This window comes from Gossypium arboreum, chromosome 10 (genome assembly GCF_025698485.1).
Source record: "Gossypium arboreum isolate Shixiya-1 chromosome 10, ASM2569848v2, whole genome shotgun sequence".
NCBI lineage: Eukaryota > Viridiplantae > Streptophyta > Magnoliopsida > Malvales > Malvaceae > Gossypium > Gossypium arboreum.
The window spans coordinates 63,740,486-63,763,154 of NC_069079.1; the positions used below are offsets into that span (position 1 = coordinate 63,740,486).

General features: G+C 33.7%; 2 protein-coding genes across 3 annotated transcripts; one reads left to right on the plus strand and one right to left on the minus strand.

Annotated features, from left to right (window-relative positions):
* The first annotated feature begins 440 nt into the window (after positions 1–440).
* On the plus strand, positions 441–11,682 carry LOC108489205 (probable ATP-dependent DNA helicase CHR12). Of its 2 annotated transcripts, XM_017793558.2 has the most exons (12): positions 441–1,046; positions 2,150–2,306; positions 2,536–2,600; positions 3,005–3,193; positions 3,750–3,899; positions 4,858–5,253; positions 6,894–7,153; positions 7,282–7,500; positions 8,465–8,672; positions 8,744–8,897; positions 9,443–10,045; positions 10,821–11,682. In XM_017793558.2, the coding sequence occupies exons 1-12, from the start codon at positions 804–806 to the stop codon at positions 11,522–11,524; spliced, it is 3,348 nt and encodes a 1,115-aa protein (XP_017649047.1). In that variant the 5' UTR covers positions 441–803; the 3' UTR covers positions 11,525–11,682. The 2 variants fall into 2 exon arrangements, with proteins under 2 accessions (XP_017649047.1, XP_052876600.1); XM_053020640.1 differs by lacking the exon at positions 3,005–3,193 and having other exon boundaries at positions 488–1,046.
* Positions 11,683–11,915: 233 nt separating this feature from the next.
* LOC108489430 (RAN GTPase-activating protein 2) lies at positions 11,916–14,756 on the minus strand. Its single transcript, XM_017793978.2, has 2 exons — positions 14,580–14,756; positions 11,916–13,811 (listed from the first exon to the last, which is right to left on the minus strand). The coding sequence occupies exon 2, from the start codon at positions 13,803–13,805 to the stop codon at positions 12,189–12,191; it is 1,617 nt and encodes a 538-aa protein (XP_017649467.1). The 5' UTR covers positions 13,806–13,811; positions 14,580–14,756; the 3' UTR covers positions 11,916–12,188.
* Between the last annotated feature and the right edge of the window lie 7,913 nt (positions 14,757–22,669).

Consider the following 22,669-nt stretch of genomic DNA (forward strand, 5'->3'; position numbering starts at 1 on the left):
ATTGGGTCAAAATTTAAAGTGGTGCCACTTTGGGAATTGACAACACCTATGTCCACGGTAGAAACCAACTCACTCCCCTAATTAATCTTGAAGTGGATCATTTTCATAATTTTTTAAAATTGTAGGGTTACAGTAATAGGGTAAAGCCCAAACAACTAACACAACTATCACAACTCGAATTCAGGTCAAATTTGGGACGATGAACACCTTTGACCATCAGACCTTCATTGAGATTCTAATATTGTACTATTATTATTAACTAGTTGCAAATAATACATTTCAATTTTTATATGCTATTTTTAAATAAAAAATTGTCTTCAAATAATCAAACTAAAATTTTTTTTTTAACCCATTTTCCTTTTTCAGTAGGTTGGTGGGTTAATTAATTATTTACAAAAGGATAATTATATGAGTACATAAAATGAAAACACTGTTCGAACGCGCCAAACATTACTAGGGCTGGCCCGAATTCCCTTTATAATTATACAAAAGATGCGAGAAAAGAAAGAAAGCAGTCCAAGTCAAAACCAACAGAAAAAGGGGAGGGTTCTCTCTCACCAGCCAGAAAATATGTAAATAAATAATAAATAAATTAAAGTGATATTAAAAAAAAAAAAAAACTAAAGAGAGATTATGTGTGTTTTTGTTTCTCCCCTTTGCTAAGCACCCTCAGGCCTCAACCCCTCGCAAACAAAACCTACAAATAATTTCTTTTTTCTTTTAATTTTTCCTTTTCAAAACGACCCCATCCCTATAAAAAGAAAAAAAGGTTTACCGTTGCGGAAAAAAATTTGATTCCCGCCATGGTGGCTAAGCTAGAGCAGCAACAGCAGGAGGAGGAACCTTGTTTAGACAATCTACAGAAGGTTAAGTCTTTGATCTGTGCTCTTAACTTTGTCTCCAGAAATCTCCCCCTCCCTCCTGATTTATTCGGCGTCGTTTCATCTATTTGCTTTGATGAACAAGAGGGGTTCCTTGAGGTCATTGATGATGGGACCCAGGTTGAGGCTGGATCTGATGTGCCTGGACATGCCCAGACGAGTTTGGTGAGTAATTTTAGAAATTCCGTTTTGATTTTTTCGCTCTTCTCTCTGTAGCAATTGTTGCCAATTTGAGGGTGGTTGTTGTTGTTGTTGGTTTTTTTTTTTTTTAAGTTTGTTTTGTGTGGAATCGTCTGAATTGTTTTTCTTTTGTGTCTATTTCTCTTCATTTATGCTGTTTTCTTAGATGCTCTTTTGTTTATTTTGTTTGGTTTGTGATGGGCGGACTCATGAACTTGTTTAGTGGACCAATGAATTAGTCTATAATTCGAAATTTCAGTACAAAATTCCAGATCCGCTAGCAGTTTTTTGAAATTAAGTTTTATGTGAGTTTACTTTGAATCTTGTCAAGGTATTAATTTTTTAGTGAAATTTAGTTGGTCGAATGTATATTTTTGAAGTATCATTCCATTAACTAATATCTATTGTTTTAAAGTTGAAATACTGTTTTGTAATTAAATTACAAAATTGCAGTACTAGTTTATTTTCTTTTCTTAAAATTTAGTATTTCTATTTAAAAAAAAACTAAATCACCAATTTATTAACTTAATTCGTCTAATAATCTAATAAACATTCTCTGCAAATTTTGTATTTTTGTGTTGTTTTTGTTTCATTTATAGATACACTTATTAGTTTTGATGCTGTCGGAGGAACTGTTCTTGAATTTGATGCACTCTCTTTTATTGTTGAGATGGCGAATTTTTGTTTCGGTTTTTTTAAGTCAATACTTTTTGTGTACTATTTTTGGATTGGATTCCCTTGTTACTTCTGGATTTTGATCTGTTATAGGGAGTAATTATATTCTCTTATTGTTTTCCTATTTTGCTATTGAAAATTTTGAAGTTGTGTGGTAAAGGAGTTGGAGTATTCTGTTTCAGTATTTTTGGCCCATGTTTTAATTTGATTTCAGTTTTGTAGACACCCCCTTCTTTCTATTGTTCAAATTGACCGAATTCAATTTCTATGCCTAATCTGTAGGTTTTTAGGCTTGGCCTTTTTACAATGAAGTTTATTTCTCAGTAGTTTGGCTGTCTTTTCTGTTTGCAATTATATCATTACTATATTGACTTAGTTCTGGTTTCTTAAATTGTTGATATCATATATGCCAGGAAGATCCTTCTATTTCTAAGAAAGATGATTTATTGTGTGACCTTGATGGTGCACTATCAAAACAACGATCAAAATGCATGTCAGGTTTTGGCTTGGCAGAATCGAAGGAAAACCGGCACAAGAGCCTCATTCATCATCGATTGAATGAACTTGAAGGTTATCATTTTCCACAAAGGATCTTTACTAAATGTTTTGTATTTTTTTGACATGGTCATGATATGTTAAAATCTTAGTAATTGAAAATATCTAGTGTTTGGATCAGGTTGCATCTAACTTTCTATTGCTGTTAGTGACATCTATGAGTTAGAGTAGCAACATTTCATTTCTAGTTGTATTTTGACAGTCACTTTAGAAGGATTACTTATGCATTTGTATTTTGAATCAGATTTGCCCTCAAGCAAAGGGGAGGACCTACAGGCAAAGTGTTTACTTGAACTCTATGGACTAAAGGTAAACTAATGTGCTGAAGTAGCTGATACACACATAAACCCATATTTCTCAAGTGCTAAGTGAACTCCATATTAATATCTAAAATTCAATAATCTGTTCTACTGTTTGGGCAGCTGTTGATTGCTTTATCATGAAGTTATTTCTCCCCCCATAGACTTTGGATATGGAATTAATTGGTTACAATTTTTCTTTCTAATGTGGCCATCTGTTAAGGACTTTCAAAGTTCTGAGAAGATGACCAAATGCAGCCTATAATGGGCAAGATTGTAGCACCATCTTTCTTGTTTTCCTTTTAGCCCTTTGCCTAGATGCTCCCGAAGATCTTAGGTTGATGATAATGAACATTTTTTTAGATTTCACTTTCTCTTGGTATTGTGAATTACATGGGATCCTTTTCCTGGCAGCTGGCAGAGTTGCAAAGCAAGATACGTTCTTATATAAGTTCTGAGTACTGGCTTCACATCAACTGTGCATATCCTGACAAGCAATTGTTTGACTGGGGCATAACGCGATTACCTTTTCCTCCATATGGCATTTTTGTTCCATTCAATACAGAAGCTGATGATCAAACGAGAAAGAAACGGGATTATGAGGTCTTTTGCTTTATCTAATAGTCATTTTATTGCTCGAGAAAGTGGGTATTAAAATCTGTGTTGATTTTGGATAACTCTGTAATAACTGAAGTTCAATCTTGTTGAATGAGGTTAAGCTCAGAAATTTATGGTTTCCATTTAGTTTTTACCTTTCAAATCCTCTTAGTGGTCTCATGTTCACAGATTGTTACGGAAACTCTAGTTTAGCTTCCCTAAGCGCTTTGTTTAGTTGGGTGTGTGAGCGGCTATGTAAAGGATGTAGCAATAAACATGTACAGAGATTTTCTAGAGGATTTATGAGAAATGATAAAATTGCTAAGAGTGTTCAGTTAGTTGATTTTTGGTAATGGTGGAATCATATGAAGCCCCTTCAATGAATGATTCCAACCTTTGTATTAGGATAAAAGGAGATGATGGATATCACTTGTAGAATGAAAAATCATTTTGTGCTCTATCTAAAAGGAATATGTGTATGTATATGTATATATTCATGTATCAAAAGGAGATTGAAATTTATCATGTGCCGTTGATGAAGTGGTTTTTCTATTTTTTGCAGAGATTATCACGATTGAGAGAGGAGGAAAGGAACCATTTGGAGAATAGAAAGAAGAAATTTTTCTCAGAAATAGTTAATGCATTCCGCGACTTCCAATTGCAGATTCAAGCTACTCTAAAGCGTCGAAAACAAAGGAATGATGGTGTCCAGGTATTACGTTCCTTTTATGTGATATGCTTTTATAGTGTTTTACCGTTCATCTGGTAGGGATAGAGGGATGCAGAGTCATGCTTTACTTACTTGATGGGCAAGTATATATGTGGAATTTTGTGGAACATGGTTGTTTTGAGTCAATAGTGATCAAGCTAATGAAAGGCATTTACAGGATGCATAGGAAGTGTCATTTAGATGCTAGGTAATAGATAAAACTGCGACACTGATTTAAGCTTTCAACAAAGAATTGTGAACTGAAGCACCAAATAGGGTGCCTTCTAGCCTTCTGATGTCTATCTAAAATATGCATTAAACACTTTATAGGAACACTTAATTGCATTTTAATTAAGTCGTATGGTAATTAGTCAAATGATGATGTTGCTAGTACTGTAACAAAAAGATGCTTCTATTGTTTTTCTAGTAACTATTGGCATTGCATAGCTTATTACATGCAGACTCGCTTACGCCCTATCTCTCTTTTATCAAAGGTCTGCTCCATGTCTTCAATCCAACATCATTTTCAGATAAAACAAATGAAAATCTAAACTCCTTTTCCATTAGTACGGGGAATTCCAGTACTTGTACCTTCAACCAAGCATTTATAGTGGATAGATGCTTCTTGATTATTGAAACATCCTTTGTTAATATTATTCAGAGATTTATTCTTGTCAGAAGCGTATTGAAGCATCATGTGTTCATTGTCCTGTTACTTGAAACACTACCATGGTTATAATATTTAGATATTGAGTATATTTTGGAAGAAGTGTAAGCTCTTATTTGACACAAAAGGAAAGCTTCCAATAAAGATGTTGCTCAATTAATCATCTTCTATAATTCTGAAAATGCTTTATATATTTCCATTATTGGATTCAGCATCAATTACTAGTAGCTATAGTTATCATACCATTTGGTATGAATCATGAGAGACTTATAGCATAAGTTGGTAATTTAATAGGCATGGCATGGAAGGCAAAGGCAACGTGCTACAAGAGCAGAGAAATTGAGGTTCCAGGCCCTGAAGGCGGATGATCAAGAAGCATATATGAGATTAGTAAAGGAGAGCAAGAATGAACGATTAACTATGCTACTGTCGGAAACAAATAAGCTCCTTGTTAATTTAGGAGCTGCTGTTCAGCGGCAGAAAGATGCTAAACATTCAGATGGTATTGAAGATTTGAAGGATTTAGATTCAGATTCACCGGAGCTGGATGCTTCGAAGGATGGAACTCCTGGAGATTCACTTCCTGAAGAAGATACAGGTGCCACTGATTCTGATCAGAATGATGAATCCAGCGATCTACTTGAAGGTCAGCGGCAGTATAACTTGGCTATTCACTCAATTCAGGAAAAGGTAAGATTATAAACCTTATTATCTGCATCCTTGTGAACTATGGGTCTTTTTGTTTTACATAATTGTTTTCCAGTAAACTTTTTCTGGAAAATGTGAAGATTTTCAGAAAAATAGAGAATTTTTATTTTGGATACTAAAATATTATATTTGATATTAAATACATAAAAAATATTTATTACTAAAAAGTTAATACTATTTTTTAATATATTATAATAATTAGTAAATATTATTTATATCAACATAACTATTGTTAAAATATTATTTTTACATTTTTCAATAGAAATATTGAGATAAATACTAATTATTTAAAATTGTTTATCATTAAAGAATTAATTTTAATATTAATATTTAGTTTAAAATAATATTTAATGTATTATATTAATATAGAAAACCCAAGATAATATTATTTAATATTTAGTTTAACAATAATATTTAATGTATTATGTTAATATAGAAAACCCAAGATAATCTTATTGTAAATCTTATTTTAATATTAATATTACTCTAACCATACAATGTGGAAAATACTTTGTATTATGTATCTTTCCATTTTTGTATATATCAACAAAAACATTTTATTGTTAAATGTTTTATGTTATAATCTATATATTTATTGTTAAAATAGTACTATTAAACATTATTCAATAAAATATTAAGAATATAATTTATTATTAAATAATATTGTAATATTAAATATTTTATTAAAATAGTATATAGTATTAATTATATTAATAAATTTATTATTAATTATTGAAGTTTTTGTTTAAATATATTGAAAATTGTTATATTAAAAGTAATTTTACATTAATGTTTTAATATTTCAAATGTTTTAAACTTAAAAATTATTTTTGATAAAATGAAAAATTATTATTAATATAATATATTTAGCTCGATTCAAGGTAAATTTTGATTCATAATTCACCTTACTTTTATGTTCTTTTTTGGAAATTGTCTTCTTTTTAAAAGGATAAGATAATTTACAAAAGAATTGTCTTATTTTTTGTTGATCGGTAAATCATTTTTCATTGATCAAGTAATTTTCCATGAAACAAACATCGAAAAATGCTGAAAGCATTTCCACGAAACAAATGCACCATATATTTTCATTTTTAATGTTTCATCCTGGATTTCAAAAAAGAAAGTTTCATCCCGGACCATTAGCTTATGTTATCTCAGAATTCAATTGCACTGTGAAAGGTTGGAGCAATATATATATCTACTTGCTGCACATTTATGGTGATAAAAACGGCTTAAATGTTTTAGTTTGCTTTCTTTTAACTATTGGAAAATGACTGTGTTGATATTCCGATATGTTCATTTGCAATGTCCTACTCATGGATTCCATCTTTTTGAACCTATAGGTTCTTAGGTTTTTGTGGTCATATTAGTTGTGGCTAATTTGCTAATGGGAGTAAACTTTGTACTCAACAATAAAACATACAGGTTGAGATGGATGCCTGTGAATTGTCAGTCCTTTACCAATAGTCAGTGTTAGTTCCTGGTTTTACCACCCAATTGCTACCATATGATATCTTATGAAGCTTTTTATATATGTATATTGCAAACAATACATGTTCTCAATGTTTGTGATGTTCTTCATTTTCTGGGAAGAAACTACTAAATTTATGTTCTGTTAACAGGTAACAGAGCAACCATCCATGCTTCAAGGTGGAGAGTTAAGACCATACCAGTTAGAAGGGCTTCAATGGATGCTTTCTTTGTTCAATAACAACCTTAATGGGATTTTAGCTGATGAGATGGGGTTGGGAAAAACAATACAGACTATCTCATTAATTGCATATCTCATGGAGAACAAAGGGGTTACTGGGCCCCACTTGATAGTGGCTCCAAAAGCTGTATTACCAAATTGGATTCATGAATTCTCGACATGGGCTCCTAGGTACCAAAGTGGTTTTCAAAAGCATCTCTCTCAAGCATGTGTACATCCACACATCCAAAAGGATGCATTTGCTTTTCTTCATGTAACCTATAATTTGAAATTTCTTAGGCATTTTCTTCTTGTTTCAGCATTCATGCAGTCCTCTATGATGGACGTTTGGATGAGAGGAAGGCGATGAGGGAAGAAATATCAAGAGATGGAAAATTTAATGTTTTGATCACACACTATGATCTTATCATGAGAGATAAAGCTTTTTTGAAGAAGATACACTGGTACTACATGATTGTCGATGAAGGGCATAGGTTAAAGAATCATGAGTGTGCCCTTGCACGAACCCTTATTTCAGGGTATTATTATAAACTTTATGTTTGCTCTTTCTGCTAGATTGTAATCATATTGTTTTGGAAGGTTATAGACCCACTTTTTTGTACCATTGCCTGTTGGTATTCTTTATCCTATAGATGTCTCATCTACATTTTACTTTGCATCTTAAAGGTCAGGTTTTGTTTAGTTTGTATACACAACACCATTGATTAGGGAGAGACCTTGCTAGCTTTCAGGTTTTGGATCAAATGTGACTTGCAGTGACTTGTGCGCTCTATGTAGAAACATAACAGAAGACAGAAAATTAAGAAACTGAAAAAATGAATTGCTTATGTCTTGTATTTTCCTTCTGTTTCATCTTTTTCCTCTTTTCAATTTACAATACCAACTAATCCTTTTCCTTCTTTGAAAGGTCACCGATTATGCCACTGATTTAATATGCGTAGTGGATATCTTTTATTTTTTCTATGGGGTCACCAGAGTTGGGGACGGGTGGGGAGAGTTAGAGTTGGCTTTAGTGATATATGTATACAGACACATAGATTTGTTTAGTTGGGTGTAGTTTGTTGCTTTGGGTTGCCTGGAAAATTACTTAATGCCAGATACCACATGACAGATGATATTAATTTGGCTTGAATTTTAACATATAATTCTTCAAAATTCTCCCCTCCCTTCTCTTCTTGTGCTATTGAATTCGGAAGGCCTTTTAAAGGTAGTGTCTTTTGAAGACAAACAGTTTATGGTTGCAATTGAAAAAAAATTCAAAGTGTTCATCTAGAATTTTATCCTTCTGAAACATAATGTAGGGTTAAATATATTTCACTGTATTTAGTGCATTACAGAAGATACATTATTTTTCAGATAACTATCATTATGAGTGTTTTCTCTCAATTGCTAGAGAATTGAGGATGTCATGTTATATTTTAGATTAGGTCTTTGCAAGAAAATTAGAAAGGCTGTTCTAATTGAATTTTCACTTGTGTACAGCTATCAGATCCAGCGCAGACTTCTGTTAACTGGGACCCCTATTCAGAACAGTTTACAAGAATTATGGTCGCTGCTTAACTTTCTACTCCCAAACATTTTCAATTCAGTTCAGAATTTTGAGGAGTGGTTTAATGCACCCTTTGCAGATCGTGGTGATGTTTCTCTTACTGATGAAGAACAACTCTTGATTATTCGTCGTCTACATCATGTAGGTCTTCATTAGTAACTGTCTTATCTATCCTTAAGACTTTTTATTGATTAAATTTCCTTGATTTTCAGGTTATAAGGCCATTCATCTTAAGGAGAAAAAAGGATGAGGTGGAGAAATACCTTCCTGGAAAATCCCAGGTTATACTCAAATGTGATCTGTCAGCATGGCAGAAAGCATACTATCAGCAAGTAACAGAAAAGGGCAGGGTTGGTCTAGACAATGGTTTGTAGATTCTATTTTTCATGTGATCAATCAGCTGTTTCGATGTTGTACTGATCTATTTTTGTTGAAAAACTTGCATTCTTTGAATCATATTGGTTAGGCAGGGATGTTTTAATTGTGTGCTTGTGCTTTTGGTGGCAAGTATAGCTTCTCCTTAAATATCATTAAGTAGATGTACATTGTTTCAAAACTGCTAAGTGACTAGTTTCTGGTTACTGACATTTACTTCTAAGATGGGAAGGGGCTGGTAAAAATGTACTGTGAGTTACCATATATCTACCAGAACCTTCTCAAAGGGAGCTGAGTTATAGTAGTATGCTTCTTAATTCTTATGCTGTGAGCCTAGTTTTATCTATCTTGTATGACCTTATGCATATCCTTTTACTCAATTTTAGACTAGTCAAGTTTTAATATTGGACTCTTTCACATTTGAGTTTGTTTGAACTGGATTATATGGTTTCCAGCTCAGTGATAGTACTATCTTACTGGAATAGGAAAGCAGAAATAGTTGCCAATTGGTTAATAAGAAGTCTAAATTTTTGCAGGGTCTGGGAAATCAAAGAGCCTCCAGAACCTGACTATGCAATTGAGGAAATGTTGTAACCACCCGTATCTCTTTGTTCCTACCCACAATATGTGGCAGAGAGAGGAGATTGTCAGAGCATCAGGGAAATTTGAGCTCCTTGATAGGTTACTCCCAAAACTACACAGAACTGGCCATCGTGTCCTGCTTTTCTCCCAAATGACTCATCTCATGGACATTCTTGAAATATATCTAAGGCTCAACAATTTCATGTATCTTAGACTTGATGGCTCAACAAAAACAGAGGAAAGAGGCACTTTGCTTAAGAAGTTCAATGCTCCAGACTCTCCTTATTTTATGTTTCTATTAAGCACTCGTGCTGGAGGTCTTGGGCTGAACTTGCAGACAGCAGACACTGTAATTATTTTTGATAGTGACTGGAACCCCCAAATGGATCAGCAGGCGGAGGATAGAGCCCATCGTATAGGACAGAAGAAGGAAGTCAGGGTTTTTGTGCTGGTTAGTGTTGGATCAATTGAAGAGGTTATTTTAGAGCGTGCAAAGCAGAAGATGGGTATTGATGCTAAGGTCATCCAGGCTGGATTGTTTAATACAACTTCCACAGGTCTGTTTTACCTATTTAATTTTACCTATTTAATGCATGCAACATAAATATCAGCATGGCATGAGTTAGGACAAGTAATATTGCCTCAGTTATGTTGCACCATATTTGATAATCAGCAGTTGCAGAATCCACAGGGTATTGTTGGATTTAATGAGTTTGCATGGTGTGTATTGTTTTTTGTATGCGTCTGTGTCTGCGTGTGTAGGCATACAAGTAGGAGTTAGTTACTTAAAGATTATATAATTGGTCAGACAGTAAAATGCGGAGAATGTAGAGGCAAAGCCCTGCCCTACCCTAACCTTTCCTTTGACACTTAACACGTCCTTGTTCCGTTTCATCTTTTCATACATTTTTTTACCATCTGATTTTACTTTGAATGCTAAAGAAGGAAATCTCTCTCTCTCTCTCTCTATATATATATAAATTCATATATATATATTATTATATGTTAGCATCTATAGTCCTAAAAAATTGTTTTCTTTCAACCGTGTCTTAATTTTTTATTCCTTTTTCCAGAAACTAAAATGAGTTCTTGGAGATATATATAAAATTTTGCCATGTTATAAGAGAACAGTTAGTGCTAAATGTTTATTATTCTCTTCGTGGGATATGATGCTTAAAGTCCATTTGAACTGGTTGGAGCTTGGAATCGAAACAATTTGTATTTTTCGTCTATCACATGCCAAAAACTGTTATCTTTTAGTTCATATTTTAATTGTACTCCTACTTGAGTAAAGTCAATACCATGATAATACGATCATCTTCACTTATGCAGCTCAGGACAGAAAAGAAATGCTGGAAGAAATCATGCGGAGAGGAACAAGCTCACTTGGAACAGATGTTCCAAGTGAGAGGGAAATCAATCGACTTGCAGCTCGGTCAGATGATGAGTTCCGGATGTTTGAGCAAATGGATGAGGAAAGAAGAGTAAAGGAGAATTATCGGTCTCGTCTCATGGAAGACCATGAGGTACCTGAGTGGGTATTTGTACTTAATGATGATAGGAAGGGCAAAATTTCAGAAAGCTATGTTGAATTAGGGAAGCGAAAAAGAAAAGGTGGGAACTATTATCCAGATACATTAAGTGACTTACAGTTCATGAGGGCTGTGGAAAATGCAGAAGACATGGCAAAGAAGTTACCAAGCAAAAGGAAGAGAAAAGACCATCTTCCAGCTGATGAGGACTCCGAGTTGCCTATTAATAACATAGGAGTAGAATTTAGGAACGAGAATATGGCAGCAATAAGTGAAGGAACTAGTGAAGATACCACCTATGGTTCATCAGCTTCAAAGAAACCAGAATATCGTGATCTAGGTGTCGAAAAATCTGAGCATCATGGTGGAGGAAGTTCATGGAATGAGCAAATAATTACATGGAATACTATTAAGAAAAAGAAGAGATCAAGCTATGTTTTCCCAAGTTCATCATCTGATTCTAGAGGGCAGAATTCCAATGGAAGAGGAAATGGATGGGTTTGAATTTTGATCATGTAAATTTCTTATTCCTATTCCTCCAGACCCAATTTTACACCAGAAATAACCTTCACTAGTGTGTTGTAATCTACCTACCATGAAGTTTTTATAATGGTTTAATTTCCCCCGCTAAATTTCAATTAGCATCTTACCTTAGAATCTAATTCGTGTTTAATGTTACATAATCAGCAATGCAATATTCTTAAAGAAAATTTTACTACAAAAGGGGGGTATTGAAATAAAGTTGCTAATAGCCAGACAATGGTTATTGGCCCCCAAAATCACTGGTGAAATTTGAGGGGCGGTAATCAAGATCCTTCCACTGAGATTGGAGGGAAATATATATGGACCGAAAACAGTGGAAACAATGAAAGAAAGAGACAATATCAGCAGCAGCTTAGAACAGAACGGATCTCAAGCATCATTAGCTATGTCCAGAGAAAGCTTGGCTAATGGCTATCACAACAAGACTTATAAAAGTTTGAAAGGAAGATCCAACTTTCAAGGATCATACATACCCTAACGAAAATAAAAGGAGAACAACGATCCTGCAGAAGAGGCTACCCTACTAAAACACGAGTTGGGTATTCGCTGGGAAAATAAGCTCAGCAATGAATTCTACAATTATTAAAACCTAAAGCAGCATAGCTGAGAAATTTTTGTAAACTATCTATTCTTCTTGGCCAACTTCAAGATTCTTCATTTTAGATTCCAGTTCATCCTCATTAGCTTCACCCCCACCGGATTTTTCTCCATCATCATCATCTCCTCCTTCAGGATCATTCTCATCAAAGGAACCAAGCACACCAGGATATTTTTTGAATACTTCCTTCACCTCGTCAACACCATCATCAGAGATGATATTCCCATTGATGTTTAACAGCCTAAAGCCAGGTTTCTGAACAACTACCTGAGCCAAATGCCGAGCCCCAGCCCTTCTTATGAAATTGGTGCTCATATCAACTTCCTTTAAAAGGGTATGCCCTTCCTCCAAAGCCTTACTTATTTGGATGGTACCTTCATCCTTGAGTTCATTCTCAGCCAAGTTCAGCTTGGTTAGATGCTGCTTTGCTGCAATACAAGCAGCTATGGTAGGAGCAGCATCAGCTGTTATGTCATTTCCAGCCATTTCTAAAACTTCAAGAGAAGGAGCCGATTCCTTCAGAGCATTGGCTATTGCTACTGTACCCTCATCTTCCAAGTTGAGATAACTCAAGTAAACCTCAACCAGATCCAAATGCTTTGAAAATGCTTTACTCAGGGCAATTCCTGCTTCTACACCAAACATGTTGTCTCGCAGGTCAAGCTTCTTTAAATTGGTGCAAGACTCGAGTGCTTTCGCTAAGGCAACTCCTCCTCCTGAACCAACCCTTGTCGAGGAGCATCGAAAATCCTCCAAAAAAGGAGAGCGCTTCACAACATCAGAAATTGCAAGTGCACCCTCATCTCCGGTCATATTATTATGAAAGTGAAGCACCTTCAACTTCTCTGTAGAGGGAATCAATTCACAGACAGCCTTTGCGGCTTCCTCTGAAATACCATCATTCATCAAATAGAGCTCCTCTAGGCAACTCTGTGATTTCAAAAGAGAACCAAAAGCCCTAACACCTTTCTCACCTAAGGCATTGTTTGAAAGATTAAGAGACTTCAAAACACTACCCTCCAAGGCAGCTGAGAATATATTCATAACTTCAAGGGCTTCTGTCTCTGGTCTTCCTGCAATAAAGTCTGACAAATCAATTTCTTTCAACTGATTCTTAAGGGAAACCAAAATAGGCTCAGCCACACGGGCTGCCTCTAAACCAAAGCTTCTATTACTAAAGCATATCTTGGTGTATGAATTTCCCGGTTCTTTCAAAGGCCTTAGAAGATTCTCAGCCTCCTCTGCCTTGATAAAAGCCCGTTGGCCTTTAGATATGTCAAAGAAGGTTTCAGCGGAAGCATTGTTCTGAGATGCCAATTCCTTCTCCTTTTCCTCAGGCCCTCTTTTAAGAACCTCCAACAAAAGCTTGCTACATTGCTTGGCATAAAGCTGCACTGCAGCACCTCCATCACCATCAGGCTCCCTATCATACTGTTCATTTGCCACGTTGAAAGCTATATCCTCAATTTTCTTAGCATTCTCCTCGGCATCTTCTTTGTTAAGAGCACCATACTTCTGGGTAAAAATAGAATTACTGGAGAGATTGTTTGTCAAGCGTTGCACAAGTACCAGTCGAGTGCTTTCACTAGGGGGCCATAGTTTAATCGAAAATGGCCTGTGTTTTGAATTTGAAGTTGTTTCCATTACAGGCTGCAATTACTCAAAAACCTTAGTTCACATTTAATAAAGATACAATAATACAGTAATGCAAAAAAAAAAAAACAAAAAACTAAAAAGTGGGCAACATGTCTGGATTCCTAAATTTCACACAGTTCAACTGATTCCCAAAAAAGATAACAGCAATATTCATCAGAAACTTCCTGAAAATCTGAAGAAAAGAATACATACATGGGCATTGTGCATCTTTTCACATAAAAATGCACAATAAGGAAATAAGACATTCATTTACAATACAAAAACAAAATCCACATTATTTTTAAATAATATTATATAATATGGAATTAAAGCAAACAAGATATTCAAAAAAAAAACAAAGGTCATTTTTTTTGTACAGTAGCTTAGCAAGAGAATTGAGTGGTAATAAATAATGCAACAAATAGAAGGCAAAGAAACTATTACTGCTCACAATTAAAACTCAAGATCTAAGATAGTAAAAGAAAAGGTTTTATCTTTAACGTTAAGCATAAAATAGGATTTAAAAAAAGAAAAAGAAAAAGAAGATACTAAGTATCAGAATCAGCATAACGGTTTAAACATTCGGTTTTAATATAGCAGATCTGACATAAGAAACAATAAAACACAGAAGAGAGATTGGATTGGAAGCCAGCAAAGGATATATAAGAAGGGAAAAGTTAGAAGAGGGAAGATTACAGGAATTGAACCCTAGAAAATATCAAAACGAAGAAATCAGCAGCCAAGATAAGAGTGCAAAAGAAATAGTTTTGAAAATGGCCTTACCTGTCTGTCTGATTGTTTTGGGTTTGAGAGAAGGGAGATAGGCAGTGAGAGTGTGAAGTGAAGCCAGACTCAAGCTAACATTGATACTGTTTTAGGTCTTTTTCTGGATGGTTTGGTTTGGCCCCTAATACCTTAACTATTTAGGGTAGTCACATCGCCATATATATATTTTAAAAATTATCCACTTTGTGAAAAAAGTACCTACTTTTGTAAGAATAAGCGATATATTCGCTTAATCACATTATTTATTTTAATAAATATTTTTTTAATTAAGATCATTTGTAGAAGCTATATTTATAAAATAAAAATTAGGGTTTGGTTGAAATCATTAAATGCTTAAGGGTTAATATTAGTTTGTTATTTAACTTGTTCAATTAATTTTTTGTATTTAGTTGGTATCTAAACTTACATTCTATTATAAGGTTTGTATTTTCATATTAATATTATTAATTTGTGTTAACATAGCTAATCTAATATTTATATAATATGTTTTATAAAAAAATATTATCTTTATACTTGTGAAAGATCACTTACCTTTTTAAATATATATAATTCACAATTTGGTTTTTTAAATATATTCATTTCTTATAATTTTGATTTTTACAAAATAATCTAAAAATATTATGAATTATGAAAATGACTTAAATTCAAAAATTATAACAAAAATTACTTGAAATCTACAATATCAAGCGGTGTCGGCACCAAAGTCAATCACCGTGTAACCATTACTTGTTGATTGAGTCGAGGCTAAAAAATATTTTTTTGGTGTTTTTTGGTGTACTTTTCAAAAAATATAGCTATTTTTCGGTTCAAAAAATTATTTTTTATTAGGTGCCGGCATCTAAGTGGTCGGCACCAGGAGAAACAAATTAAAATATTTTTTCGGTATTTTTTGGTGTCGGCATTGTCGTGGTCGGCACCTGTGGAAGGTAAAAAAAAATTCTTTTTTGGCCTCGTGTTTCTCGAGGTCGGGCCTTGGGTAAGAAAAAAAATTTAGTGTCGGCCTTCCAGTTGCCAGCATCAGTATTTTGTCAGTAAAATATATATTTTTTGTGTCAACCTTCCATCTGCCGGCACTAGTGTTTTTTTTTTTAAATTTTGGGTCCCAACTTCTTTGGTCTAGCAGACAAAAGGCCTATGTTGCTACTTGGAGTGATGAAGATTCATCCGGTGATAAGTAGCCAACTTATGCCTTATGACCATCAATGATCCTAAGGTAACTTCTAACTCAACTACTTTAAATGATTATTAATTTGATGAGTTGCAAGATGCCTATAATGAATTGAGTTTGGAATTTGAAGTCATGTTGTCAAAAGATAAGAAAAGTGTTTCAAAATTGAGAAATGAAAATGACTTACTTTCCAAAACCAATCATGAACATAAAGAGAAAGTAAACAAAATGCAAGAAACTATTAATGACTTTGAAAAGAAAAATTTAGACTTGCATAAAGGATCATCAAAAGCAACTTGAGTTGCTTAAGAGGGAAAAAGCTCACTTTACAAAGTTTTTGAAAAAGGAGAAAATTCAAAACAAAACTTTGTTAAAAATAGCTTTAATTACTACATAGAGGTCCCTCAAAATTTTACAAGGGAAAACTTGTTAAGAGTTTATGGGTCTCTAAAGGGGTTAGTGATACTCAAGACAAGGAAGCTCTTTCAAAATGGATACCTAAAGGGACTAGGATTTTGAAGACTAATGGTTATGGACCCAAATGATATTGCGAACCAAAAAACTTAATATATTTGTAGGTAAGGTGCATTGCTTCAAGGAGATCAAAGGCAAATTCTATGCGATTGCACCTTAATGTTGTATGGTAGTTCATTAGTTCTTTATATTTAATATTTATCTTTGAACAAATCACTTTCTTTTCCTCTTGTGTAACACCCCTTACCCGAAACTATCGTCGGAGTCGAGCACGAGGCGTTACCAGACTTATCTTTACCTGTTCGGGGCATAAAAAAATTACTTTTCTTAAAAAAATATTAATTCGTTCACATTCATCCAATAAATCCCTAAAAAGGGTCCTCGAGGCTCTAAAATGTGCAATTGGAATGGTTCGGGACCAAACCAGGAACATTAAAAATTTTCCAATTACTTACACAAATCAAAACAATTTATTTCACTATTCATAATAAAACTGCCCATTGGCGTAACAGCCACTAAATTAATTATAACTCGAGCTACGAAACTCAAAATTTAAATCTGTAAATTTTCCCTAAAACTAAACTCATATATCTTCCTACCATAATTTTTTCAGAATTTTTGGTTTGGTCAATTAATACAGTTTATTCATTAAATATTCCCCTGTTTTGCAGTTTGGCGGACTTGACCTCTCTTCACTAAAAATCAATTATCTCATTATACAGAAATCGGATAACATTTATGATTATTTATAATGAAAATAGACTCACTAAAGAATCTATAAATATAAACTTTGACTTATAATTATTTTTGTAAAGTTTCTAGTGATTTTCCAAACTTGGAACAGGAGATCAAGAAGTTACTCTAAATCAGTCTTACAGAAATTTAAATATCTCAAAATATAGACTTCCTTTGCTTTCTCTGTTTCTTTCCTATGAAAATAGACTCAATAAGATTTAATTCTATATCTCATTCACCATTAATTCCATTTATATAATTTTTAGTGATTTTTCAAATCCACATCACTGCTGCTGTTTCCTAACTGTTCAATGGCCAACTCTTACTCTTTCGTAGTTTCTTTGCATCAAACCTCATTTAGGCATGCATAATACAAAAACATGTTCTTATTTAGCTATATCATAAGCTAATCATTACCAAGTATTCACATGCCATTCTTTAATCATATCATAAGGACATACACACAAAATAGCCAAGTCCCTATACATGCCATAACTTAAAGTATTTCTAGTCACAAAATACCGATATAACTCATTGATAGTGTGAGGCGATCTCCGACGTCCTTACGATTTTTCGAGTTGGCTTTGCGATACTATAAAAAAGAGAGAAAAGAAAGGGAGTAAGCATAAAGCTTAGTAAGTTTGCATGTAAATAAATAACAACATTCTAAATGAATTATCAAGTAACCTGAACCTTTCGAACATGGACTTATCTTACCTTCCCTTTGGTACACTCTTTGAATTTTCCATTGAACCATTTGGAATACTAAGGATACACAGGTACCTTTCCTTTTTAACTTACCATTGCCATGTCTTGATATGGTCTTACGTGGTATCCTTGCCTTATGAACTCAACATTGCCATGCCTTGGCATGGTCTTACATGGGATCTTTGCCTTATAGTAGTTTATCAATGCCATGTCTTGACATGGTCTTACATGATTTCCTTGCCTTGTAGAACTTACCAATTCCATGCCTTGGCATGGTCTTACTTGGTATCCTTAAACCCTAATGTCATGACATTTGTATCCTACACATTCCTAAGGTTCAACCGGGACTTTTAAGTATCATTTCTCCGTCAATTCTTGCTTGAATCATCAAGGAATAAATTTACATAATAAATATATAGATGCTGAAAAATAACATCATTAATTATAAATAATAAAACGTTGTATTTATTTATCGCAAACTTACCTCGATACAAAATATGATCAAATATTTTGATTTAGTCCTCAACCTTTTTCTTTCCTCGGTCTAACCCCGAATTTCGTTCTTCTTGATCTATAATATAAAATTTAACTTATTTAATATTCACATTTATCAAAACAGTCCTTAACTCTAACTTTGGAAAAATTATGATTTTACCCCTAAACTTTTGCATATTTACACTTTTGTCCCAAGGCTCGGAAATGAAACTTTATCCCTAATTCTTATGTTTTATGACATGCTGATCATTTATTTACCTACAGAAACATCAAATTCCCACTCTAACATGTACTTATGACCATTAGGTATATTTACCGATTATGTCGTTTTACTCGTTTTCGCTTAAAATCGCTTAGCTCAAGTCGTTTAACATAATTTCAAACTTCATATTCTACCATAAAATATCAAAATAAACACATTTCACCTATGGGTATTTTTCCAAATATGAACCCTATGTTAAATTATTACTAGAATAAACTAAATTAAGTTACCGGGACTTCAAAAACGTAAAGAACATTAAAAACGGGGCTTGGAATCACTTACTATGAAGCTTGAAAGCTTGAAAAAACCCTAGCTATGAAGAACCCTTGAAATTTCAGCCTAATGAAGAAGATGGACACATTTTTCCATCTTTTTCCCCTTTTTAATCTTTTAATTACCAAATGACTAAAATACCCTTCATTAAAACTTTAATTATTTTTATCTATGTATGTCCATTTTTGTCCATGAAAACCTAATGGTCTAATTACCATTTAAGGACCTCTACTTCAATTATACTCTTCAATTTAATCCTTTAACATCTAAAACTCATATTTATCAACTTTTGCAATTAAGCCCTAGTAGGCAAATTAAGCATGCTATCTATAAAATTTCCTATCGATTCTCTTAACACATGTATCTAATCACTCGGTAAATTATAAAAATTAATCAGAATAAACTTTTCTATCTTGAATTCGTGTTTCGCAACCACTGTTCTGTTTAGGCCCTATTTTGGGATGTTATATCTTGAGAGCTTTATTGTTTTTTTTTTTGATATAACAAAAAGGGTAGAAGAGAAAGGTAAATTTTAATGGTTGATTGATTGCTTATATGCCAAAATTAGTGACCAAAAATTTCAAATCAAAATGAATGTCAAATTTGTGCTTAATTCAAATATTTATGCCTTAAATTGAAAATGATTTTTATATAGGGGAGCTTAAATTGAAAATGACTTTTATTAAAGGGGAGCAATCTATTCAAAAACAAGTTTACAAAATGTTTTGTTATATCAAAAAGGGGGAGGTTGTTAAACTAAGCCTTATTGGATAATATGTTTTGATATAACAAATTAAAGTGTTTTTGAATAAAAGTAAAGTTGAGCAATTTGATATAATCAAGTTGAAATGGTTTCAATTGAGTCAAATATTTTCAAATATGTTTTAATCATTTTCAAACAAGTTAGAATTACTCTAGGACAAAAAAGTATCGATACTTTTTGTTTCAGTATCAATATTTTACAAGATATCGATACTCTTCTGATAATGATACCAAATTGATATTTTGTTTCTTTCAAACCTTAGTATGTATCGATCCGGTATCGATAATTTTCTTAAGGTATCGATATGTTTCCTAAGGTATCGATATTCCAGCTCTAACGGTCACTAAAGTCTGTGTTAATTACAAAAAATATCGATACCCTTTTAGTGTATATCAATACTCATTGCTACAGGTGCAGTTAATGACTTGGTATTTCATCCCCAACGACTACATTCACTTTTACAACAACCACAATGGTTGGAAATCAATTAGAGGGTATAAATACCATCTTCCAAAAGTTTAGCAACAAGAAGAGCAATGTGCAAAGCTTAAAGATAAATCAAAACAACATAGAGCTTAGTTATTTCATACCATATCTTGTAGACACTTGTGAGCTTTCATTGTATTCATTTAGCTCAAGTGTTCTTATTTGTATTTGTGCTTAATTGGCAAACATCCTGATTTTGTGAGGATTGTTTTTTTTTTTTTTGCTTATTTATATCTCTTTTGAGAGAGGGTTCATTATTAAGGTTTGGGTAAAATCCTTAAGGAGTTGTATCTTAAAATTTTAGGGTATAAGTCTTAAAAGAGATTTTAAGGTTAAATCTTATCCTCAAAGGTTGCCAAATTAGTAAATTTGGGAAAATCCTTGGTTGTGGAAAGTTAAGGTAGTGGAGTAGGCAATTAGGGCTAAACCACTATAAATCATTGTGTTCTTTGTTGCACAATTTTTGTTGCTTCCACCAAACTTCTCAAAGGTCGATTTAACCTCCCTAACGTTGATCTCGAGTTGATCCTTCTGAGCTAACATGAGCCTTAACATTTAGCCTCACAAACGTACTCATATCATCTGGATACAGGTGGTTCTAGTCATGAAAAACAACAACCACCTTCCTTCAAATATATCTTTGGCTCGGTACCTCTGATTTCACAATACCCCATCACCCCCTGATGCGATATATGATTTTACCAGTTTTTTGAATACACCTCAAGGATTATCGGATGTTGAGTGTGCCAGTCCAAATGTGTATGGTTTGGTGGTATTGCGATATCCTCTTTGGGTATCGCAATATCCATTTCCCAAAGAAGACCCCAAGGTTCAAAACTACTCGAGGTATTGCAATATCCTCTTCGGGGTATCGTAATACCACCTTCGTTAGGGAGACAATTTTGGACAAAAAGGGTAGTCTTTGTCTACCCGGTCACCAATCACACAAGGCTCTTGTAAGGGAATTTTTGGAAACAAAAATTCATCAAAATACACTTCAAAACAACCAAAAATTTCTAAGGAGGAGACACACACACATTAGCTTAGATTTAGGTTTAGTTTTCTCTGCACTTTTCTAGGGTTTTTATTTTTCTTTTTTTCTACCTTAGATTAGAGTTTATTTTTCTACAATTACTTCTTGTTCTTGTTGTTCTTAGTGTTAGCTAATTTAGTTATCACTGTAGCTAAGGTTTATTTGCATTTCTAGTCCCTGTACCTTGTTTTCAAGACCTTTTAAGCTTTAGTTTAATGTATTTAGTTTATTTTACTTTCAATCTGTTAAAGGTTGTTTCTTTTATGTTTTTTCCTTTAGATTTTCCTGTTAAATGCTTTTGGTTTCATGCTATTTAGTTTTCTGGCATAAAATCTTAACTTTTATATTTTTCTTAAGCTTTACTTTCATGGCTACCTTGTTTTACATTTTTATGTTTATTTCTTTTACTTTGAGCCTGAGTAGCTAAACCTCAAAGGAGGTTGGTTGACGGAGATGTGGGTAAACTAAAACTTTTGGACAAAGGACTAAATCGTAATAAATTGGACTAAATCAAATAAAACTAAAAACTTAGGTAGTGACGCCTCTAAGGGAATATTAAGACAAAGTGAGATTGGAAGGTAATCTTGTCGCACCTGTTCATTAGTCTTAGATTAACCGGTGAGATCAGAAGATAAAACGGAGCCACTTGGTAATTTACACAATTTATGTCCCTTATCCAAGGATCGTGAGCATGTAACACCCACATCAAGTCTCCGTCACAAAAAATAGGGTTACAAAGAGTTACCATACATATCTTAATATTTACATAATATAGATCATTCATTCATCAATTCAATTTCCTACTAATAAATATGACACGTTTCAAATTAAAACAAACTTGAACAGGCTTTAAATTGGGCCTTCGAGGCCCTAAAATAGGCTTACGAACAAATAGGGACCAAATCAATACAAATCAAAATATTAACGAAAAAACTGAAATATTTTACCTACAGGGGTTACACGGCCATGTGGCTCTCCCACAAGCCCGTGTGGCCTGTGTGGCCATTCCACACGCCCATGTACCCAATCATCTGCTAGACCATGTAACTCACTAACTTGGGTCACACGCCCGTGTCTCAACTCATGTGTTAAACCATGTAACTCACTGACTTGGGCCACACGATCATGTCACAACCCGTATGCCAGACCGTGTAACTCACTGACTTGGGCGACACGCCCGTGTCTCAGCCCATGTCCAGGCCATGTGCAACCTTAATTGACTTAAAATCTTCTGCTTTTTCATACATAAACTTATCAAAACACATGCATAGAAACTTTCAAAATGCAATCAAACATGCTTAAAACATACCAAAACAAATAGTCTATGTGCCAAACTAATGTGGCATCAATGACACCATAACTCAAACACCTAAACAATTGATTTCTTAATTTGATCATACAAGCCACAAAGCACATTCATAATCTTGCTTTCCCAACCAAAGTACCTTACTCATTCATGAACAAACCATACCAATTTCCATACTCATTCACACTCTTGCATATGCCAATCAAGGCACACAACCATTACACATATACAAGAAAAAAAAACTCAATAGCCCTATTACATGCCATATAACCAAGAAATCCAAAATCTACCAAAATAGTCCTTGAGATAGTGCGTTTCTTTAAGCTTGATCTGATCTCCCCATTGTAAAACAAAATCTACAAAACAAAGGTCAAACAGAGGTAA